The sequence below is a fragment of the Chamaea fasciata genome, unplaced genomic scaffold, assembly GCF_029207755.1.
Source record: "Chamaea fasciata isolate MVZ Bird 193981 ecotype frontalis unplaced genomic scaffold, bChaFas1.0.hap1 SCAF_5, whole genome shotgun sequence".
Lineage (NCBI taxonomy): Eukaryota > Metazoa > Chordata > Aves > Passeriformes > Sylviidae > Chamaea > Chamaea fasciata.
The window spans coordinates 22,844,522-22,867,171 of record NW_027094090.1 but is presented as its reverse complement, the minus strand read 5'-3'; the positions used below and the strand labels follow the sequence as shown (position 1 = coordinate 22,867,171).

Here is a 22,650-nt window from a genome sequence, read left to right as displayed (position 1 = left end):
ACTGTGCAAACATATATTATGTCTCTCACCATTCTTACTATGACAAGGATATTCCTATCACAAACAACGTTCTCAAAACTCAGATAAGTAACAGTATAAAATTTAACTTTTATTTCGGTCTCATCTCCCATTTCTGTAAGTTCTGCTAAGGTTTTTGGAGCACAGACACTGCCTTCATCTCTGTCTATAAATACACATTAGTAGCCTTGCACTGGTAATAAATCCTCATCATCAGCAGGGAGCTTTTTTTGCTGTAGTACTGAGAGACTACCAATGACAGAGGTTGGCTTTCAGACTTAAGTTCATTTTTTTTTTTCCTGTGGTACTGCCCATTGATTTCAGTGGGAATTCATTGGTGTACATGAGGTTAGAATTTAGTCTACGGTGTTCACAAAGTGATGTGCCACAGCAAGACTTTTTGTTTCACCACCTTGGAGTATGTCTTCATTAAAGACCTCTATTTTGGTTCCCTGTCAAAATGGTTACAAAACTCTACTTAATAAATGGCATGTTTTTATGTTAGAAGTCAAAGAAAACTGTCTCTGGAACTTAAAAAAACACTCATTACACAAACTTGTAAATGTTGGTCATTAAGGAATTATTCTTCCAGTAAAGTTCAAGTCAGAAGAAGTTTCTTATAATACTTAAGACCATTTTTTACATTTAAATCCTGAAAACTCATGTGCAGATTGTTTTTGAAGAAAACAGGTTGTTATCAGTAGTTTTAGCCCTAATCCACCTCCTGTCAATTTGAAAGAGTATTAAGGGGTCTAATCCTGCTCTTCCTAATTCAATGAATAAGCTCAGACAGACATGCAAGGACAAATACATTGCCTTTATATTGACTTCAGCAGAGAAAATATCCCTCTCTTTCTTCTTAAGGTCCTCTTGCCCTCCTCATGTACCACAGATAAGATCTGAAATGGGGGTTTAGAACATTATTTATAGAAATGGCCAAAAAATCTGTGTTAGACTTCCATGACCGCTACCCTAAGACCTTGACAGACCCGGGTACCAAAAATAGCATCCATGACTCTGTAACAATGGGATTTTTACTCCTACAAAGCAAAACTGTTTGTCTGCAGAAGAAGGAGAGAAATATTTTAATGAAGTCTCCTCTGCTAAGTGTTCTTTTTTTATGGTGCCACTCAGCTTTGTCAAGAGCTGCTCTGTAGCCCTAATGCACTTCTTGCGTAACAGCTCAGCTTAGTAGAAAGGGCTAGATATAATGCAGTAGATGACCTCCACATATTCAACCCTTTTATGGGAATAGAATAAAATAAGTATCAATGTAATTACAGCTGACATGTCCAAAAGATTTTTAGAACAACAGCATTTATTACACTTGTTGGTTTACGTCACATTCTGATTTATTTTTCAAGTAATATGTTATATAGGTTTATAAACTACTTAAGGTGGAGGGGTTTTTTAAAGGATTAAATAAATCTTCTCAATCCCTTATCTACAAGCTAAAATGCATCAATTACTTGGACTGGCACAAAGTTTTGATTGTCTTCAGTGTTTCTCCAGCACTATTTAAGGCTTACTCTTCTTATTGCAGCAAACATTTGTACTAACAGGAATTTGGCTCCACTGTGTCATAACTACACTGATGGACTCTGTGTTTCAGGAAATCTATCCCCACTGACTGCTTTTGTTTTTATTGCTCATTTTTCATAGTTGCATAATTATTATGGCAGAAGGATAGAATGGATGCAGATGAGCTGAGTTAATGTTTTATAGTCAACCACACCCTAAAATCTGGTCCATATTGTCTGTAGACTATCCTTTACTCAGAGCAGAAGCAGTGCCCCTCTCCCTGTGGGACACCAGCAGCAGTGAGTAGAAATATGCTGGAGGTACAGCCACTGGGTTGCATGTCTCTTCTGCCCACCCTGTGAGCTGGTGGATGAAATCCAGTCCTGGGGTCTCTGCCAGACAACATTGAGTTGAAGCTGATAAATCTCTGTAAAAGGTGACCAACATGTCCACGTGTTTCCCTCACCTAACCTTCACAGCACTTAATCATTGAGCAGGGGGACCAAATGCATGGCTGTCCTCATAGGCACATGAATAATCCCTGAGGAAAAGGAACTGTGCCCCCAGACACCTCTTTCTTCTTTTGCCTCAGGCTCTTTGTTCTTCTCTGTGAGGTTATTCTGATGGTACACATATGGTGACACACATATTTCTATGAACACAGGATCCCAAAGCCTTTAAGCCATGATCCTACAAACGAAAATTTGAGTTCCACTGACTGGACAGTAGTTCTTATGACTGGGAGGATCAGAGATTAGCAGACAGATGGAACCTTTTTAGGCTGGAGAAGGGAGGGGGGAAAACAAAAGTGGCATAATATAAAATCAGAGGGAAAAAATACTGCTCAGCTGTGTTCTGAATTATTGGCACAGATGGAAATTGCTGCATTACTCCCTAAGAAGCTTCTATTAATTTTGTCTTTTATTTTCTTTCCTGTGAGAGTTGACCTCCTGCAGACTTTTTCTCCATTCCTTCCAACACTTTCTGAAAAAGAACAGGCCAGTGATATACCTGCATGCCTATTTAATAAAGACATAATGTTGATGATAGAACATAGAGATCTTCTAGCTCCTAAGGCAAATGCATTTGGTGGTTAATGCTGATGAGCACATTAAGAAAGGAAAGGCCTGGAGAGAGCTTGAATTGCTATCTGACTTATGAGCCTGTAATCGCACAGTTTTGAGTAAAAAGAAAGGAAACATCTCCTAATATTTATAACCAAAATTTGCCCTACTTTGAAAGCAGTGAAATGTAGTTTAATGGCTTTTTCACTGTTTAACACCCAGAACTGATCTGTTCTCTCCAGCACAAGTAACTCGGAGATCTCACATTCTAAAGTTTACCAGTGGGGTGAAAGATGATTAAAATGAGTCAGAGAAAAGCTAGAAAATATGACAAGAGTCACAGTAAAAGGACCACATGGTTAGTCAGTCTCATACTCTTGAATAATTATACTCTTTCTATGGAAAGTATTTTTAGTTCAGTTTTTGTAGTGCTAGAAGAAATCCTAAGTATGGAAATTAAAAGAATGAGATTGTGCATCTTGGCAGAGGTTGTGGTAATGTAGCAGATTCATGTTCTTCCCATAAGAAGAATCCTTGCAACTGTAGCTAGGGGTGAAAGACAGCATCAAGGAGAACCTCTGGTCTGGTACCAGGTGGAGTTAAGCAGAGTACAAGAGACCAGTGCAGCTGTGAGAGCATAGCATATTCTGTAGAGGCAGGGGAGGTCTCCTGCAGAAGATAAAAATTATTATGAATCGTGCTAATTACCTCATTAAGTAATGTGCCTTATTATCACAAGAAGTAGAATTACTATCAGCATTGGTGGGGTCTCCTTTGCAATCAGATATAGATTGTGAGCCAGATTGCAAGCATCAGACACTTTGAGCTGAAAGTGGATACTGAAAAAGCCCTCTGGCATAAGTGAAACTGTAGTTGCAAGTAATGAGGTTAGAATATAGCCCTAATCAGTCATTGGAAACTATACTGCACTTGAAAATATTACTTTTGAAGACACTACTCTTAAAGAAAATTCAACATCTGTGATTTTTACTTTGTTGAATCTCTGGGCTATAAGTAGGTTTAAGAGCCCTTGCAATCATGAGACACCAACTACCATTTCCCACAGGAGAACAGAAGTCACTTCTGGAGATAAGTGTATGCAACACAGCACAACATCCACAGCAGTGACATAAAGCCATACCTGTCACTCTTCTGCCTCTGTACCATGTAACAGCTGAAGGCAAACAGCTCATTTCTTCACTCATTCCCTAGACACACAAATTCTGTACAGAGGTGAAAATTGGTGGGAACCCAGGGGGCAGTTGTCAGGCAGTTCATGGAGAAGTAATGCTTTGAGGTATGTAATCTGTTTCCATCAGGAGTGCAGCATTAGCACTCTTCTCCCAGGATTCCTGCTCAAGCACCAAAGCTGTGCAGTTGCAATGTGGGCACAAATAGGAAAGTACCTACAGTAAGTCAAGGAGAAAAGGAAGGAGAACGGTGCTCAACACACTGAAAACAAGAAACACAACAGCAGAAAAGGACAGAAGACCTGCTATATAAAGGTCTCTAGAAAGTGATTTATACTGGGTGAGAAGCAAAACTAATTGAAAATGCATAAAAAGGAAAGAGTTTGGCATTCCTCATTAAACCATGTCTGTTGTCGTAGAGATAAAAGAAACACAGTTTGAACCAAAAGGTTGAATAAAAATTGAAAATCCAAGGACAAATTTTTCAGTGAATGGCGCAGACAAAATTAAGTATGAGAACTTCTAGATATTCGTTAGAGTTCCCAATGGATTTTGACATACAGAAAGATAAAGACATCAAATATAGTTATACTTGGAGACAGGTAGAGACTCGTAGGTTATTCTTTGATGCCGCTGTGGATGTTAAGGTCAAGCTGGAGAGAGTGGCTCAGGAAATAATCTTTCAGCTGTGGCAAGAGTGCTGGTCAGGAGGAACTTTACTTGCTTGTTATTGTCTACATGTAGGGGTCCAAAAACACAGCCTGCAGGGCCAAGATAAATGATCTCCAATATATTGCTTTTGTAGTGCTCTCAATTGACCATGTAATTCTAAAGGTTCACAGTAGGTCAAAGCAAGCTGGTGCATAGTTCAAAATGCTCAGGAATCACTGATTTGGGTAATTCACTGCAGGGGATGGATAAGCAGAAGGAACCCTTATTTACAGCACAGGAATCTCTACCGAAAAAGCAATTTCTGTAGTGCTTTCAGGCTGATGTTTGAAACACCACAGCATTTCTCTGAGCATGACACACAACTTTTGGAAAGGCAAAGAATTACAGCAGAGGCATAATATTAATGATTCAGAAAGTCTTGTGTCACAACCCTGAGCACTGCAGTATCTAATTACTAGGCATAAGAGTTTGCACACAGGCTGTGCCAAATAATGACAAGAGAATTAGACACCTAAAAATGGAGTTCGCCCTCTGGGGAAGGTCAGTGTAAGCCAATTGGTGGGAAAAAAGCCAAAGTAGTGCTGTGAGACTGAATCCCTAGTCCCTCACAGAATCAGTATCCATGTTACAAGGAGGGCTACATTCTGTAGAAAAATATACTGAGCCACCATATTAAGTAAAACAGAATTGTCTTTCAAAACCTGAAGAAGGGAGAGGATAGAATAAGGCTTTCCTTCCAAAAACTAGGGAAGAAGTGGAGGTGCTTCTTCTGAGTTCCAGCCTTGGTGTTCAGTGCAGTCAAACCATCTGTTGGATAGCTGGGATCAGAAAGTTTTCATACATGAGGGATTTGACTCTTCATGAAAGCTCCAGCCTCTAAAGACATTACTCACTCTTGATGGATAGTGTTTTCTTCATGTTGAAATTCAAAAATGAAAATTAATTAGGAAAAAAAAATATAAGACTTGTAGCTAGGGTTTGATTATTTAATTAAACCAGGCTTGGACTGTTGAATGTTCATAAGCATTTTGTGAAATACAGGCTGCTCAGGAGGAGATTGAGAAAATCCCTTTCCAGCATTCCCTCTTGTCTGATTTCTTGGCAACACATGTAGGGAATATGTATTTGCATCACTCTGGGAAAGAAGTCTCATGTGACCTTCCAAAACCCTTCTGTTTACCATTGGCATCCGACAATTTTTCTACAAAGCTTCAAACTTTTTAATGAATACTGAAACTTTACAGTTTGCATTTTAAAATGTAATGAAATTACATTTAGGGGTCCAGAAGCTCAATTTCTGAGCAATCGATGAGAAAATTCACGGTTTATGAGCAATCTCTAAAAAGTTAGATTTTGAAAACGAAGTTTTTAAATGGTGTATACAAGACAAAAGGAAACATTTCTTTAAAATTGGAAAAAAAAACCACATGGAAAATTTATTTCTTTGCTACTTGTGAAAAGAATTGTAGTGGTCAGCATTATGAAGCTTTATGCCTGAATGACTGAGAGGATTGGTAGTGAAATACAGAACCTCTCAGTCATGGGACATGAATTCAAATAGGAATGGGGTTAGTAGTGACAGAAAGTCATTACTGTGTCATTGCAGTGTGCTAATGTTCAGAGATTCATTGGTGGCTTGAGTCCAATTACTAGCACACAAGAGGTCACATTACAAAATGCACTACCAAAACTGGCAGAGGCAGACCCATTTCTGCTCTTTGTAACATTCTGTTACATTGCCACATCCAAAGATATCCCTTCAAATTTGTGTCAAGACTCAGAGCCCGTGTGGTTAAGCAGTCAAGCTCCACGCTGCACAATTTGATGAAGAGAGAACATCTGAAACCATTGATTTGATAATTCAATTTGTAATTGTGGTAGTTGCAAATTTCCCTATTTAAATTACATAAACCATGCAGCACCAAGCTTTTACAGCCTGCAGAGGCAGTGACTGGTGCCTAGTAGGGTGAGGGTTAAGCCGTCCCTGGGCAGAGTAGCTCATACAGGCTCTTGGTTTCTTTGCAAGAAAGGGGATATAATGATGCTCAGCCGAAGCTGATTACTTTGCCAGGCTATAGCATCACCTCCTTCTTTCAAGATTTGGAGTGATTTAGCACTGATGGAAAGCTGAATTGTGCAGAGCCTTGTGTGAACTCAGAAGAGGCTTTTGTTTTACTAGACTAGAAGTACATGAGTTGTTCTGATCCTCCTGGACTTGCCTGAGCAAATTCAGGAATCTCTGAAAGTTGGAAAAGAGAAAAAAAAGATTGTTAGACCAAGAGAGAAATTAGTAAATGGTCCATTGCAGCTGATATGTTTTCTCAACTATATTCTAAATAGGGAGGCATGTCAAAAAAAAGGCCTTGAAAAAGGAAGAGTTGAATTTCTGATGCAAAATAACAGTATATATTCTCAGAAAAATTACTCTTCTGACTACTAGCTAGAAAGGGACACTACAACACTGGACTGTGATAAACATTTTGTGCACAAAAGATTTAGAATTATTTATTATTACTATTACTATATTTATTATTACTTTAGAGGGAAAGTTCTTAGTCTTACCTAAGTGTGTATCTGTAATATAAAAAGTATAGTGTATAATATATAATCAGATATAATTTATTATGTGTGTGTGTGTGTATATAAAAATATGAGTACTTTTTACGCTTGGTTGAACAGATTTCAAGTAGGCATTAGAGAAAAAATAAGGGAAGTATTCAATATTTGGCAGAGATCCCTAGAGACTTAGGCCAGTAGCTGTGTCACACTGACAAAAGCTATTTCATGTTTTTCTGCCTGAAGGAATATAAAAATAATACAGATCCATTGGTGGCTGTGTTGGCAAGCAAAAAATTAGCTTGGCCTAATTGGCCAGTGCTGAATGTGACACAAAAGCCTATTTTCAAGGGAGGTGAAAATATATGAAGCGAAACAAGTAAAAAATAGAAAGTTGGGAGGATGAATATTTTTAAAAAGAAGGCAATAATTTTATTTATTATTTCAAAACATTTTAAAATATTTCTTCTATGAGTATTTTGACATACTAAATTTGTGTTGTCGAATGGGACATTTATTGAAGAAGAACCAGGATGTTTTTAAGTTGGAAGGTGTGCCAATGAGCAAAATGAAACCTGTATTGCAGTCTGGGAACTTTACAGAATCACAGAATCACCAAGGTTGGAAGAGACTTTCAAGATCATCTAGTCCAACCATCAACCTGGCAACACCATAACCACCCCTAAACCATATTCTCAAATGCCACACCCAGACACTTCTTGAATACTTCCAGAGGTGGTCACTTTACCACCTCCCTGGGAAACTTATTCCAATGCCTAACCACTCTTTTCAGTGACTCTTTTTTTTTTTTTTTTTTTAATCTAATCTGAACTTCCCCTGGTGCAATGTGAGGCCATTTCCTCTCATCTTTTCACTTGAGACAAGGCAGAAGGGGCCGACCCCCATCTGGCTATGACTGCCTTTCAGGGAGTTGTAGAGAGCAATGCCATCCCCTCTGAGCCTCCTCCCTCTAGACTGAACAACCCCAGCTCCCTCAGCCCCTCCTCAGGTCCTCCAGCCCCTTCACTACCTTCTTTGTTCCATCTCTGACTTGCTCCAGCACTGTTGCTCCTGAATGAGGGGCTCAGAACTGGACACAGGACTTGAGGTGTGGCCTCACCAGTGCTGAGTATGGACAGACAATACTTTCCCTCCTGGCCACACTATTTTTCCCTCCTGGCCACACTATCCTGGCTGGATACAAGCCAGGATGCCATTGGCCTTCTTGGCAACCTGGGCACAAGCTGGCTCATTTTCAGCCAGTTGTAACCACTGACTGCAAGTCCTTTTCTGTTGGGCAACATTCCAGCCCCTCTGCCCCCAGCCTGTAGCTCTGCATGGGGTGGTTGTGACCAAAGTTCAGGATGGTGCACTTGGCCTTGTTGAATCACACTCCTTGCACACACACTCTTTTGACTCAATGCCCCAGTGCCCTGAAGTCCCTTTTGATTGCTTCAGGACTAATTTCTTCAATTTCATCACTACAGACCTGACAACTAATAGAGGGTAATAGTCAGAGGGTTGTAACAGATCAGGGAGTTTCTTAGTAATATCCCTTACCTGCGCCCCAAGTAGGCAGCAAACTTCCCTGTGGGAAGGGTCCTGCTGAGAAAAAAAAAGGAGTTGCAAACTTGCTGGGAATCATCCCTGCCTAGATCTTGTTTTGCCCATTAGAGTGCTGAACAGCATGAAGGCCAGCAGTGGCTAAAATGTCTTGTCAGTCAGAGTTTTACTTAAACCTGGGAGCAGCTGGATTTGATTCCCAAGTGCAATCAGCTCACAGATCTCAGTGCTGTGCCCAGTAGCTGTCACAAAAAGAGGCATGGCTGTCCTTGCAAACTTTCACAGTGCTTTTTAGTGTTAATGTGATTTATACTTGGAGCAGTTTTACCTGATAGCTAATATATACTCAAGAGAAATTTAGGATTGAATTGGCAGATCAATGCTTTGTTTTGAATTTGCTGCTATTTAGCACAAGTATTGAAACGAAAAGGAAAAATATAGGAGAAATGAATTGCATAACATTTTCAGTAATTATTCTGGGATGAACGCTGGGCCCAGAATATACCTAACCACACAATTAATAGGAAAACTCTCTCTCTCTGCTGGAACAAGGTGACACATCAAAACATACCCCTGGGCTTCAGAAAGTGCATTTGAATCTGCACCAAAATCTGTGCTTCACAGCTCAATCCTAATTTTAGTCATGATGCTGAAAAATTTTACCAAATGGCATGTTCCTAGAAGGACTCAGAAGTGTGTTGTGTTGTCATGTACTCATGAGACATCTGAGGGAACAGAGGGTGCCCATGGCCAGGTGAGGGAGATTAGATGGGTGTTATTTATCAGTTGCCTTGGAACTGTTTCCCAGGAAGAATGTGTCAAACTCTAGTCCATCCTGCTGAGAATCAATGGAGCCTGCAACTGGGCTCTCTGTACAGCAACCCTTGGTGTAGTCAGTACACCTCCCACTGCTCCTGTTTACCACCAGTACTGAGGGGTCTTTATCAGTCATTACTGGGCACCATGGCCAGACCCTTGCTTGAAGGTATTGCCCATCTTTTACCTCTAACCTTTGAAGTGAAGAATGGCTGGAGATGGTGCTACTTTTGAAGGTGAGGCTTTTTGTAGCCAGATGTTCAAGTTGTTTCCAGTTAATGTATCAGACAGGAACTGTTGGAAATACTTAATACTCTATTTTATTTGTATCAATTTATTTAAAATTATGAGCCTTTGGGATTGGTGTCCATTCTTCCTGGTTCATATTTGTTCATTTGTCCATGAGATATAAAACACTGTCTCTTAACATTATATTGCTTTTTAACTTAGTTCTCCCAAAAAAGGATTTTCTGAAAGAACAAAGGGAGGGAAAAAAAAAAAACACCCAAAGAAACCCAAAAGCAAAAATTCATGTCTATAGGACAAACAAAAATTTGTCTTAACCGAAATGTTGGTACAAATATAGGGGTGAATTTTCCTTGTCTGGTTAGCACAGGTGCTGGCTGAGCCATGCCATTTCAATGATTATTTTGTACAAATTATGTGATGACAGTCATCAAAACACCTGTACTATGCCAGAATCCCAACTTTTCCTCTCTCAGTGGTAGATATTTGGGAAGCAAGGCAAATTTAATCAGCTCCCACCAATAAAGACTTGGACAGAGAAATAACAAGGGTGGGAAATCACACATTAACATTGTGAATAATAATGGCTCATTGTCCAAGTCCAGACCAGAAATGTAAGCTATTCTGAACTGGTCTGTACCTCTTTTTAGAAAACCCTGTGCTGTTCTAATCTTGTTTTCCTGCAAACAGTGTAAAAAAATACAGGAAATTCGAAAAAGGGCGAAAAGTATGATCCAATATAGGTAGCAGTTTCTGTATGAACCCGGTAGGACTTGTCAGCCTAGGAAAAAGATAAGTTAAGTAGGTATGAAAACACAAGAGGCAGGAGGACGGTGGCTGGAGAATATCACCAGATGCTTTTTTGAATACAAGAACCTGGCAGGGGGCATCACATGGAACAAGGAAATGCATCCGGAAAAGTCAAAAGGACACTCACCAAGGAACTGCCGGTGTTGTGAATGCCAGAAATATGCACAGATTTAAAAGCTCAAAATAAAACCCATGGAAGTGCAACCGTCTAAGAATAACTAACTAACTAAAAAAACAAAACAAAACAAAACAAAATAAAAAAAAAAAAATGAGTTGGTACTTCAGTTGTTGGTAACTGGTTGAAGGATGGAAGATCATTCAATGATATCATCATGTATATTTAGCTGATTCTTTTTCCCTATATGGTTGTTTGCTTCAGGTTACATTTTGGAGACTGAATATTAGGGTAGGTGAAGTTTCAGTCTCAACTACTCAACTATTACTGGCATTTTGTGTTCATTTATAAGCTACGAAAGAGTTGGTCAGTTCATCCTATATATGTGTTTCTGTGTGGCTTCATGTCCTGACAAAAGAACTATTAGAAAATTAGGTCCTAACTAAGTAATACAAGTCATTGATTTTTAGGCACAAAAACCCTGGAACATTTTCTCTTTGTGAAGTAAGCAAAGATCAAATTGTCTTTTTTTTTCCTTCTTAGTTACTTTTGACTTCACAAAAAATTGAATGAAAAAAATTATGTGTCTGCATCAGACCCTAGAAAATACATATTTGAGTAACACTGGAAAAGTATATTCTTCCTGTAATACTTTGTACCATCTTATAAAATAACATCTAGCCAGGCATTTATTCTCCACTCATCACTGTGGTCTCTTAAAGACTTAGAATTCCAAAGTAATACAACAAAGTAATAAATTCATTCAATGTTAATCAGATATTGTATTCTTAGGAGTAAAGATCATTTTAAGAAATTAAATTATTTTTACTTATATCTGACTCATTCTTTCAAACCTGGCTCATTTCACATTCACATACAGTAGTGTTTTAAAAACAGAATTAGCTCCCAAATTGTAACTGTACAGGCTGAATCCTAAAGGCAACACAGTTGAAATGCTTATTTAGAAATTCCACTTAAAATTATTACCAGTAGCAATTTATATTATCTGTTGTTGAATGTAATGTAGAAATAAATGGCTAATTAGTGTCAACTCACCAGCATTTAGTTACCAAGCAGCTTGAAGGCTCTAGAGAACAGGTTTATAAGAATCTACAGCATTCTCTTTAGACAAGGACCCCATTTAGCAATTGTCAAATGTAATTTGACATATCTATAGTATTGCTTTATGTATAAAACTTCTTTTTGTTCTCTAGAATGGTTAGCTTCTATATTTTTACTGATGGTCTTTTTTTAAGTGATCTCAAAGTTAAAGTGGTTAACTGATATTTGCTCCTTTGCAACGTACGTACTTAGTCCTAGAGCTAGTCTACTAGTTCTGAAGGGAGCTAATGGAGATTGTTTTATTCACATGCCCATGAGAGCACAAAGGCAGGGCTTAACAAGTCACTCATCCTTTGCAGAGTGTGTGGCAGTCTAGCTGATTAATTTTATTGCTGACATACAGTCTTCCATCCACTAAACTAAGCGAAAAATCCCAGTGAATAACATAGCAGATCTCTCAGGAGAGCATCTCCATCACAAAAACCACTTCTGGAAGACTCAGTTCTGAGTTACTCGATAATGGAACATGATGTCTACATCACTTTAAACAAATATGGCGTTTGGAAACACAAGCTTTCTCTTCAGAAACATTCTGCAGTGATTGCCACAGTGTCAGTGTCACCTTCAGGCAGGAGATGGCTTGGGCACTGGCAGGGACATGTAGACTGAGAGCACGGGCACTTGCCACAGAATCCTAGTTCTGTGTGAAGCTCCCTTTGCCTGCAAATTCTACAGAAGGCACATTTTCACCTGTGCTTGTGGGCGATGGCCAGTGTATTGTGAGAACCACCATGATTTAGGAAACACTTGAAAAGGCAGCTTGCAAGTTTTATATCAAGAACAGTTGTAGTGCTATGTTGCTTTTCTTATCCTTATGAAGTGCTGAATCCATTCAGAAACATTCTCTTTTTTCCTAAAAACAAACATGCTTATTTTTGCTCCTGAAGTCTGGAGGAAAAAGCCAAACAGAAATGCCATTTCAGTAGTATGTCTGTGACTGTAATGTTGCTGATGGGAGTCAGCTGAGCTCTATCTCTAATAGCTTAAAAATCCCCCATGCAGGATGCAGCAGTCATCACACTTCTGTGATGATTTGCTCAGGAGCAGGTAGGATATGAAGTTTTCTTTTCAGTGAGAAAGAGATAACAACAAAAGAAATCTTTTACCTCTTTGAATTTAATATTGTATGGTAAAGGAAAACAGAAGGAATTTGGTTATCTGTAACTTGATCTGGATTTCAAGAAGCTGGGAGTGTTTCCTTGGCCAAGCCTTTTAATTTTTCCAAGCAAAAGCTCTTGTGTTTTGACCTCTAAGTACTAAAGTCCACTGTGCAAATCTGTTTAAGCAAAAACCCTGGTGCACGTACAAAACAAAACAACAAAAACCTCAACCGTCCTCCCCCTCAAATCCCCTGACTTTTATTAGAAATTCTGTATTTCATGAACTGCTAACCCAGCCTGGTGCAGGGACACTATTTTAATTCTCTTGCACTGCAGGCTGAAAAGCCCAGGGAGCACTACCACTTCTGAGGAGAAGATGTGGTTTTCATCATTCATGAATGATCTTACTGGGCAACACTCGAAGGAACGTTTGTGGATCCAGAGGGGACCATGTCCGTCATGACTAGGCAGAAGAGAGAGCTATTGCAGCAGAGGGCCCAGCACAGTAGCAAAAGAATCCATGAAGATTATTTGCAATTCCATTTTTGCAATTCCATGCAGAATCTTCCTAGGCTGGAATGAAATTTGAATTAATCTATGTAATGTTGTTCCACACCTCATACAACCAGCAACATTTTGCATTATTAGAAACTGCTGTTCAAAAATCATTGGGCTATTTTCAGACTTAGCCAAAACCAGGACAGCAAGTCAGATTCACCAGGATTATTGTTTGGTAGTGCCAGAGAGGATGGGAATTGCTTTTCCTGCCTACTCTCCTATACTAGGATGTAAACGTGTGCCCAAGTGGGTGGCTGGCAGTTTAAATTCATGGGCCAGTGAGCAGCTGTATAATCTTCTCTGAGTGTCTCACCACAGCAGCCTCTGGGGCTTTTCCTGGAGGAGAGGAAAGAACCATTAGCTGGGACAGGAGACAAGAGAGCAGATGCATCGTCATCCCACCCAAGTGGTTAAAGCACTGATGCTGCGCAGAGCAAGCGAGCAGCTGCAGGGCAGGAGGAGAGCCCTGGAAAGGAAGGACACTCTTCTTTTAATCAACTCCTGTACAAAAGTCATGATCTCTGCCTGGATGACCCACTGAATCTACTGGGAAATGAGATTTGTCCCCCATATATGAAAAGATAAGAGCTGTGCTGGCTTCTACAAAGATTGTTTAGTTTCCATGGATCTCATACTATTTCCATTGTTCTTTGTTCATAAATTCCCTTGCTTTTAAAATAAGTATTACCAAGTTAATTTTAATGTCTTTGCATCTATTTTACAATTCCATTATTTTCTGACAAGTTTTACATGTTTGAAAACAAAAAAAAGGTTACTAGCTTTCCTTTTCAGCAAATAATATGGGAGCAGACAACAGACCTCAATCAATGTAATAATTCTTTAAAGAATGTAAATTAATTCGAAAGAGGTGGAAGAGAGCATATGTATCTGTAACACGCATTTTAAATTGTCTATGCATTTGCATTTGGTTTTAATGGCGTTTACGCCCTCTAGTGTCAGAAAACCCTATCATAGTGAGGGTTTTATTAATCTTACCCGTGCCCCTCAGTCTCAGCCTTAAGTATTTAGGCTTCGCAAAAATGCAAATGCTGGATTTATTCTTCCTATATATGTCCTCCAGTTTTACAGATTTGGTACGCTTGAGCGTGTTTTGACCCAAAGTGAGCTATTTCAAATATTAATTTCTGATGTAACACACACAAAAAATATGCTAAATTACAATTTCTGTCACTATTTATTTTGACATCCAAAATACACTTATTTTTCACTTGGAAAAAAAAATTACTCCTGTGTTCAAACAAACAAACAGGAGTGAAATCAGCAGCATTGTCCCTCTCATTTGTTAAGATTATTAAAGAAAAAATACATTCCCTCTCACATCAAGGAAAAATGGCCAAAAAGTATGATTCATTTTCAGTTATAATTTGGACCTTTGACTTATGAAATATTTCATCTTACAGCCATCAAAAACTGGGTTTTGTTAGATTCAGGAATAAGATGGATAGGTGATGATGCTACAAATAGAGCCTGTGTTGTCTGAGATTTCTTGAGTTATGGGTATGCAACACCAGCTATATTCCACTCATCAGTTAGAAAAGCAGTAATGTGTTGGCAGGTGGATGTCCGTGGGTAAGATCTGACATGGCACTGCTGAGATTACTGGCTGGGCATTAGCAACCCCAAATACATTTGTGTTTCTCAAGCTCCTGCAAGAGCTCCATCTTCTGTGTGTGATTCAAGCTGCATTTCGTTCCCCCCGGTCTGTCATACAAAGTGCTACATCACACCCCTGTGACTCACATCAACACTCTGAAAGTTACAGTATTTGCAAAATGAAGGAATCCCCTGGCTTGCTGTCTGTCTTGCAATATGGAGTCAAACATGCAGAAGTGGTCTGTCACCTGATGAATACAAACAACTGAGACAAACATACATGCCTTTAAATCCATCCATCCAGTCCATCCATCCATCCATTAGTGACACTGTGTCACAGTGTCACTTAGTGAAGAGATGTCCATGGACTGCAATAGCAGATCTGGCCTGTCTGGACTACATCTAGGGAAACCTAAGCATTAGTTTGATCATGTTATTTCTGACTTGTGATTTGATAAAACTTGATTGACACACCTAGTTTGTCATAGCCTTTTTCCTTCCCTTTTACCTGAAGTAGAATGCACCTGGTCGATATCAGGGATCAGTATGAAGCCTCTTTTTCTTCATTCACCCAGAACATAAAATACTGGGATGACATTTCTGACATTACAAAATTAGATTGTCAGTACAAATCACAAGTGTCCAAAGACTGGCTTGATCTTTGGCTACAATAATAGACATATGCAGAACAGACCAAATGCAAAGCTATGAAAAGACTGCAACCAGGGGGAAAAAAGCAAATAAAGGAGAACATATTTGCAGTTCTAGCCTGAAAAAAGTGAGACAAGCGGAGTAGCACTAGATAAAACCTTAAAATAGTTCCCTTTTGAAAAGGGAGTCTGTGAAAATTGCTTGATAAGATTCTACATTTGTTGTGTCTCTATGGCTGAAGAAACCAGATTTTCTGCAGGATTTAGAATTTGTTTTAGAGATCAAGTATAAATTTTCCGCTTTGAAATACTAGCACCTGAAAAATTCCCTGCCATCTGAAAATGGAGTTAAACTCTTTTTTTAGTTTAGAATTTCCGAAGAATAAAACAATTGCAGCTGGGGTTATAGAAGGAATTTTCCCTTCATTTTATATCATCCATTTCCATTGGTGGAATGGATGATATAAAATGGATGTTCAGTGATATATGAGGTATAACTAAATGTAATGTTTATTTCAGGAGGAGAAACTTCATTAGCAATTCTGATCATGACTACACTAGACTAAAATCTGTGTCACTGTCCCAGAGGAGAGCAAGGCTAACCAGGGCAAACATAGCAAAACCTCTGTTTTGTCACAAAAGTAACCAAATATGTTTCTCACCCTATGAGAATTAGGAAGATTAATTTCTTTGAAGTAATTTTTTCTGACCATAATTTTATTTAAACAACTCCAACACAGTGGTTAGGAACAGGAGAAAAACTAATTATGTAAGAATTATTAATGATGCAAAAGGCATTACTAGCAATAAAGAACAGACAAGCGACATTACCTTTGGAAAATGTCACTGTATTACAACTGATGCAAACTAAAAACGAAAAGTAACCAAAAGCAAATTATTTTAAAGTAAGCAGTGTATGCATCTGCATGACATTTTGTCCAGAAAGTAAGAAAAACATTGCAAAATACCTTCTTGTGTCAAACAATCCTATTTTTTTTTTATTTCACTCTGTAACACTAAAATATTATGAAAAGGCATCTGCTTAAATTCATGGTTAGGTCCATACATAAACACTGAAATGCTAAAGACAGATGAGCTTGCGCTTCCTGTCACATCTCCTAAAGCTTCAGTCTGCTCTTGATTCATATAATTATAGTGTCACATTATCAACAGGATGAACTATATCCCTCAGCAATTTCAAACTGAATTAATTAGAGCCAGATATGCCTTCTGTCCACAGCTGCCATCAGTGACAATGGAAGCTTATTGGGGTTTCAGCAGTTTAGCATTTCAAGTGATAAGCACCTAAATATAGGTTTAGGGATCTCATTTAAGAGATCTAATTTAAGAGATCTAGTACTGAGCAGGTGTAAATTTTGCATTTCAAAATCTGGTTGTGGCACGTTTCTGTTTACACAGCTTGATCCAATAAATGAAAATACTTGTATCTGTAAGAATGAAGTAAAACTAATGAACAGTGTAAAACAGAAATGTTTACCAGTGATTTGATCCTAGGTCTTCTCCACAAAGCTCACAACCCTGGCCCTATGCCTACTGCTTTTCTATTGTTCTGCCTGGAAAAATTTGGGTTGGTGAGGTGTTGGGGATCCCATTTTTCAAAAAGACCTTGAAAGGTCATTTATCCACTTCCTTGCCCAAAGAAAAGAACAGCTGGTCATGCATACAGTTGATAGTTAGCTCAGGCTTTAAGAAGAGATAAGCACCAAAAATGTCTATGTTGTGGGGTGCAAATGTTGATGTGAAGGAAAGCATGACATCCTTTCTAGTATTTTTCCAGTTTTTAGATATCTTTAATTAAGACCAGTTATATTATTCATGTAAAAGATAGATTCTATTAAATGATGTATTTTTCATGCAATCTTGCCATTTCACTAAATGAGAAATGAATAGCATTCAAATTCTGAGCTAAGTATGTGGGGGGGGAATATTGGCAGAAATATTAATTACATTATTCATGTGAATATTTTACACTTGGGTATGCTTAGTAAAGCAACCAAATATTTATTTAACACAACATAATCTATGCCAATAGTCTAAGACTTGGTCATCTATATTATATCTGCCTGCATGACAACTTATTTGAATATTTATGTTCAACACTTTCCTCATGTCTTACGAAATGCAAACCATTCATCTTCACCTCCTTTTGACATGAGCTGAGCTCTCATTGCTGGAAGGTGTCCTCTAACTTCACATAGTTTCTCCATTGTCCTCACCCTTTTATCCATCCCTCATGATTAGGTACACAGTTTGGACACTGACTTGAAGACTTCCCCCTTCTTCTCTATCATTTTTCCAGTTCCTGCTGAACAGACAGGGTTTTCTTTTCCCAGATAGTATTTTCTAAACATTCTTCCCCTGCAGTTTTATTTCTTAACTTCTCTTGTGTTAAGAGTTTATAAAGTCTTTGTAATAGGGAATCTCTCTTTTCACAAGCATACTAAACTCACATGCTAAAATCAATGTTTAATAATAACTTAAAATCCAATAAAGTTAAAAACTGAGTGGTACTTAAAAGTAATTCATCTTTTTATTAAACTCCGTAGTATTTAATTACATACTTGTCCCCTATAGGATATAGCAAAATGCAAAGAGCTAAAATCTTTTAATAGGTTGTCACTGGAGTGCCTTTAAATACATCAGCAACACTTTGTTCTTACCTGCTGGACAGAACAATATCCAATATCATAAAGAAAGGTGGTAGCTTTAGTAATTCTGAGCACTGCCCGGATTACAGTTACAATTTGGTTGCTTGCTTGCGTGTGGCTTGAGGTTTTCATGCTTGCTTTCACCTAGACCATAGAAAGGACATCTGGATCTCAGCTACTCCAGCTTCTCATGTCAACAAGAAGTTAGGTCAGCCATGCTTCTGTCTAGCCAAGTTGAAAAAATACAATGATAAAAAGTCCATGATCTCCTGGGAAGCCTGTTGCAAAAATGTGTCACACTGCTAAATTAAAGTACTACATCAGCTTGAGACAACAGATTATTCAGTTTAGTATCTGATTTACCAAGTAGTCTCTCTCAGATCTTGCCAATGAAATTGATGAGTTCTTTCAACAAATAAACAGCGTAAGGACTGAACTTCAACACTGATTTATTTTTTTTTTAGCAAGGTTATTCTCTCTCCATTGCAATAGAGGTGGCCTGGGAAGAGCACAACAGGTAAAACATGGTTTACCTGCTCCCATTTTGACAGACAGGAGACCCAAAATTTGTTTCAAAATAAAATTATTTGTGCACAACAATGGGCATGCTGTATATGTAAGAATATGTGTAAAAGCATTATCTATATTCAGCAAGTATTATTTGCAAGAGAAGTAATATATATTGTGCAATTAATTAATTGTAAAACTAAATTATTAGAAGAGATTTTCTCTTTACTAAGCCTTTTGTTTTCTTTAACCTAGGTATGGTGACATGGTGCCAAAGACAATAGCTGGCAAGATTTTTGGTTCAATATGCTCCCTGAGTGGGGTCTTGGTCATTGCTCTGCCAGTTCCTGTAATTGTCTCCAACTTCAGCCGTATTTACCACCAGAATCAACGAGCAGACAAGCGCAGGGCACAAAAGGTGAGCTTCTAACTTTTCCCCCTTATGTTGTTGAACAACAGATTAAATGTGATTTTCTATATGCTGTGTGACATTGTAGAATGAATTTCTTAGCAAGAGGACCACTATATGTATGTGCTGCATGCCTAACCCATGTCCTAGATGCAAATACTGTCTTATTTTTAGTGAGGAAAAAAGTGAGGAAAAAACCCCAACACAAACCAAACCGGTTCATTCATCTTTTCTGTCAAAATGTACAGACCTATTATTTTGGTAATTCATCCCACTTGTTAGACTAGATCTAGGATTTTTAGACAATAGCTGCAGTCTCACCCACTGAAGATTCTTCTGTGCTTTTTCAGGCAGACTTTCTTTCTACCACAGTCTTCTGAAGAAGAAAAAAAAAAAAAAAAGACCAAACAAACAAGCAAAACCCTCAAACTTAATGATTTCTAACATCTCTGCTAACAGATTGCTTCAGTAATCCAGGTTTAGTTAAAGTCCCAGATTCAGTCTCAGGGGGAATCTGACTGTTGGGGAACTTGTCTCCTCAGCTCTATTTTGCTTAAAAGTCTTCAGATAAACAGCTCAATCAGGTAAAAAATGAAAGTAAAAGTCTGTTTCTCCAGCTTCCTTGATTTGCTGAGTCTCTCGCTAAATAGCCACAAGACCTACAAGAGCACTGTTTCCCTTCCTGACACATATGGACAAGGTCAGCAGCTGGGAAGAGATTTATCAGGAGTGATGCAGCCAAGCCTGGAAAGTCACTTTCATCTCCACATCACTGCCACTGCACTTGTTCTAATCCACTTCTCTGAATTCTGAAGTGCCAGAGAGCTCAAAGAAGTGACCCATTGTTACCTGAAGCCCTGTTGTGGGAGCTGAGATGCCTTACCTTCCTCTCCTCTGAGGATGGCAACCAGAAGGCTTCAGATGCCACATAGGTTGCATGGTTGCCAAGGCCAAGGTGTCACCACTTGGGCTTTTTGTGGACCCCTGGCTTCTCTTCAGAGGTCCTGAGTCTCCAGTGATCTCAGGAGAGCAGGATCATTGCTGGGGGAAGTGTGCAGGCAGACCATAGCTGGGGATTGCATTTATAGACCAGGGAACACAGGCAGTTGCAGGCTGCATCTGCTCCATATCGACAACAGCACCACAGTCAGACACAAAAAGTTTGTGTTTGTCTCTGGCCACCTTTTTTACTGATTTCTTCATTACAAAACAAAACAAACAAAAACCCACCACAAACAAACAAACAAATAAACCCCCCAAAAACACAATCAAAACAAAAAACCAAAACAAAACCAAAAACACAAACAAACAAAACCCCTCCAAACCCAAAATCAGTGAAGTAAATGTATGCAGTGAGATACCATTCTCAGAATATCTTATAATCAGGAGAAACAGAGGTACATGGCCAAGAAATTCAGGTCCAGGTGGAAGATACAGCACCCTTCAATAGCCACATCTTGGAAAAATGCTGTCAGTTGAGGAAAATGGCTATAAAAAGAAACCAGGTATATTACAAGAATGTCATACCTCTCTAGGGACCTGATCTGAAACATAGGCTACTTCAGAGATCCAAATCCCATACTTCATGTATCTACCAATTCCACCCACTCTTCTGCATGCTGTTTTGGCCCACAGCCTAACTCCAGCTGGGTGCTCCCCTCTTTCACAGCTGACTTCATGTCACTTCTACACTACCTTGGTTTTTTCAAGAACCTTTCTACTTCTTTTTGTGGAATGGCAGCAGAGAAACAACTGTATCTCAGCCAGAACACAGTGCTCCTGACTGTGCCCCCAAGCACTGTTGCCATCATGGGTAATAGATCTGCTCAATCCCAACAATCGTTGTGCCTGTTCTGAGCTTTCATATTAGCTGCAGACACAACCATTTCAGATAGAAACTGTCTCCTACTGCATGTTACAAAGCAGAGATTTCTAGGCCTGCTTTACATTTGTGTCATGGTTCAACCCAGCCAGCATCCAAGCCCCATGCAGCTGCTCACTCACTCCCCCGCCAGCAGGACCAGGGAGAGAACTGGAAGCATAAAAACACAGCCCCACACCAGCCACTGTGAAGAAAATTAACTCTACCTCAGCCAAAACCAGCACAATTTGTCAGTGAAAAAGAAATGGACACTAGAAAATATCTCACAAAAGTTTGATTGGTAGACTGGCTGCTATTCCCCATAATCTCTTCCTGAACAGAAACTGCTTGAGTTACTAAGTGACTTTTTCTCCATGCAAAACAGTGAGCTCATTGTAAGTTTCAAACAGGAACACAAAGTGATGAATGGCAATCCTGCTAAGCGTTTTTTCCTCTGCTCCCCAGAACAATGCCAACAGCAAGGATGAGAGATGTCTTCTGACTGTGACTATGCCCTTCTTGCTTTGGAGAAAATGGCTTTGAGGTCTGATTAACTTAGCACTGGATGTGTGTTTCATTAATATTTCCTATTGCAGAGCTAATCCCCTTCAATCTAAAATGACTGAGATGTTGGACTGAATATTGTTCTAAAAACCAAAAATCAACAAAAACACTTCATGGGTACTTTATAGTCCATATTTAGCCATGAAATATAGCCTTGCATTTCACAGGGGGTTTCTACTGCATTGTAAAAGAATATTCAGGCAAAAAGGTCACATTATTGAAGTTTGAAATTCCTTCTTCATTCAGTACAATAGAGGCTTTACACCGTTTTCTAAAATAAATGTTTCCCTAGGCACTGAACTTATTTCTGTCCCCTGAGGCTGAAGAACATAAGCTTAAAAGAAGGTGCTGCTTCATGGAGAGTAGCACAAACCCCTGCAGGCAATGGTACCTCCTCCTGGCAACAACAGCTTCCACTGGACTGAGACAGCTGTACCTTTGAATTGTGCAGCTTTACCAATATCTCACACAAAAGTTTAAAGACTTCAGAAATGGCAAGACACTCGGGCTGGAGGGAAACTCAAGAGAAGGTGCATTGCTGAGGAGTTGAAATCTAGTTCCAGAAGGACTGACAATTTACAGCAGAAAAATATTGTCGCTTACATTAGGATTGTTAAGAGCCATGCAACCATCATTTTATGCATTTACTGAGTTCTGCACAGTTATTCAAGATTAGATAATTCCACTTGTTTCTCTTTGGCAAAAAGGCACTGCACATTAATACTTGGGAGAAGATGGGAGAACTTTATTTATAAACCATTGCATTTTGAATGCATTTTAAAGGAAGCTCCTGCTTCCAATCATAAAAATACATTGCTGTAATTACCATGAAATCCCACTCTGTAATACAGAAAATGTTGGCAGGATAGGCCAGCTTTCTGCTGCAGTACAGGAAACCCCTTGCAATCAAAAAAACAAAAAGGGGGGGGGGGGGGGGGGAAGAAAAGAAAAATCATCTGTGCTTATCAAAACATTGTTTTCTATCAGATGGTAAGGCCCAAGGATCTGGCCTATCCTGACAAGAA

The 22,650-nt window shown here is 38.9% G+C and overlaps 1 protein-coding gene across 1 annotated transcript in view; it reads left to right on the top strand.

Annotated features, from left to right (window-relative positions):
- Positions 1-22,650, top strand: part of KCND2 (potassium voltage-gated channel subfamily D member 2) — a 272,229-nt gene that overhangs the window by 232,832 nt on the left and 16,747 nt on the right. The window contains exon 3 of the mRNA XM_066183030.1: positions 19,047-19,209. Within this exon, the coding sequence (XP_066039127.1) occupies positions 19,047-19,209 (163 nt within the window). The remainder of the gene's footprint in view (positions 1-19,046; positions 19,210-22,650) is intronic.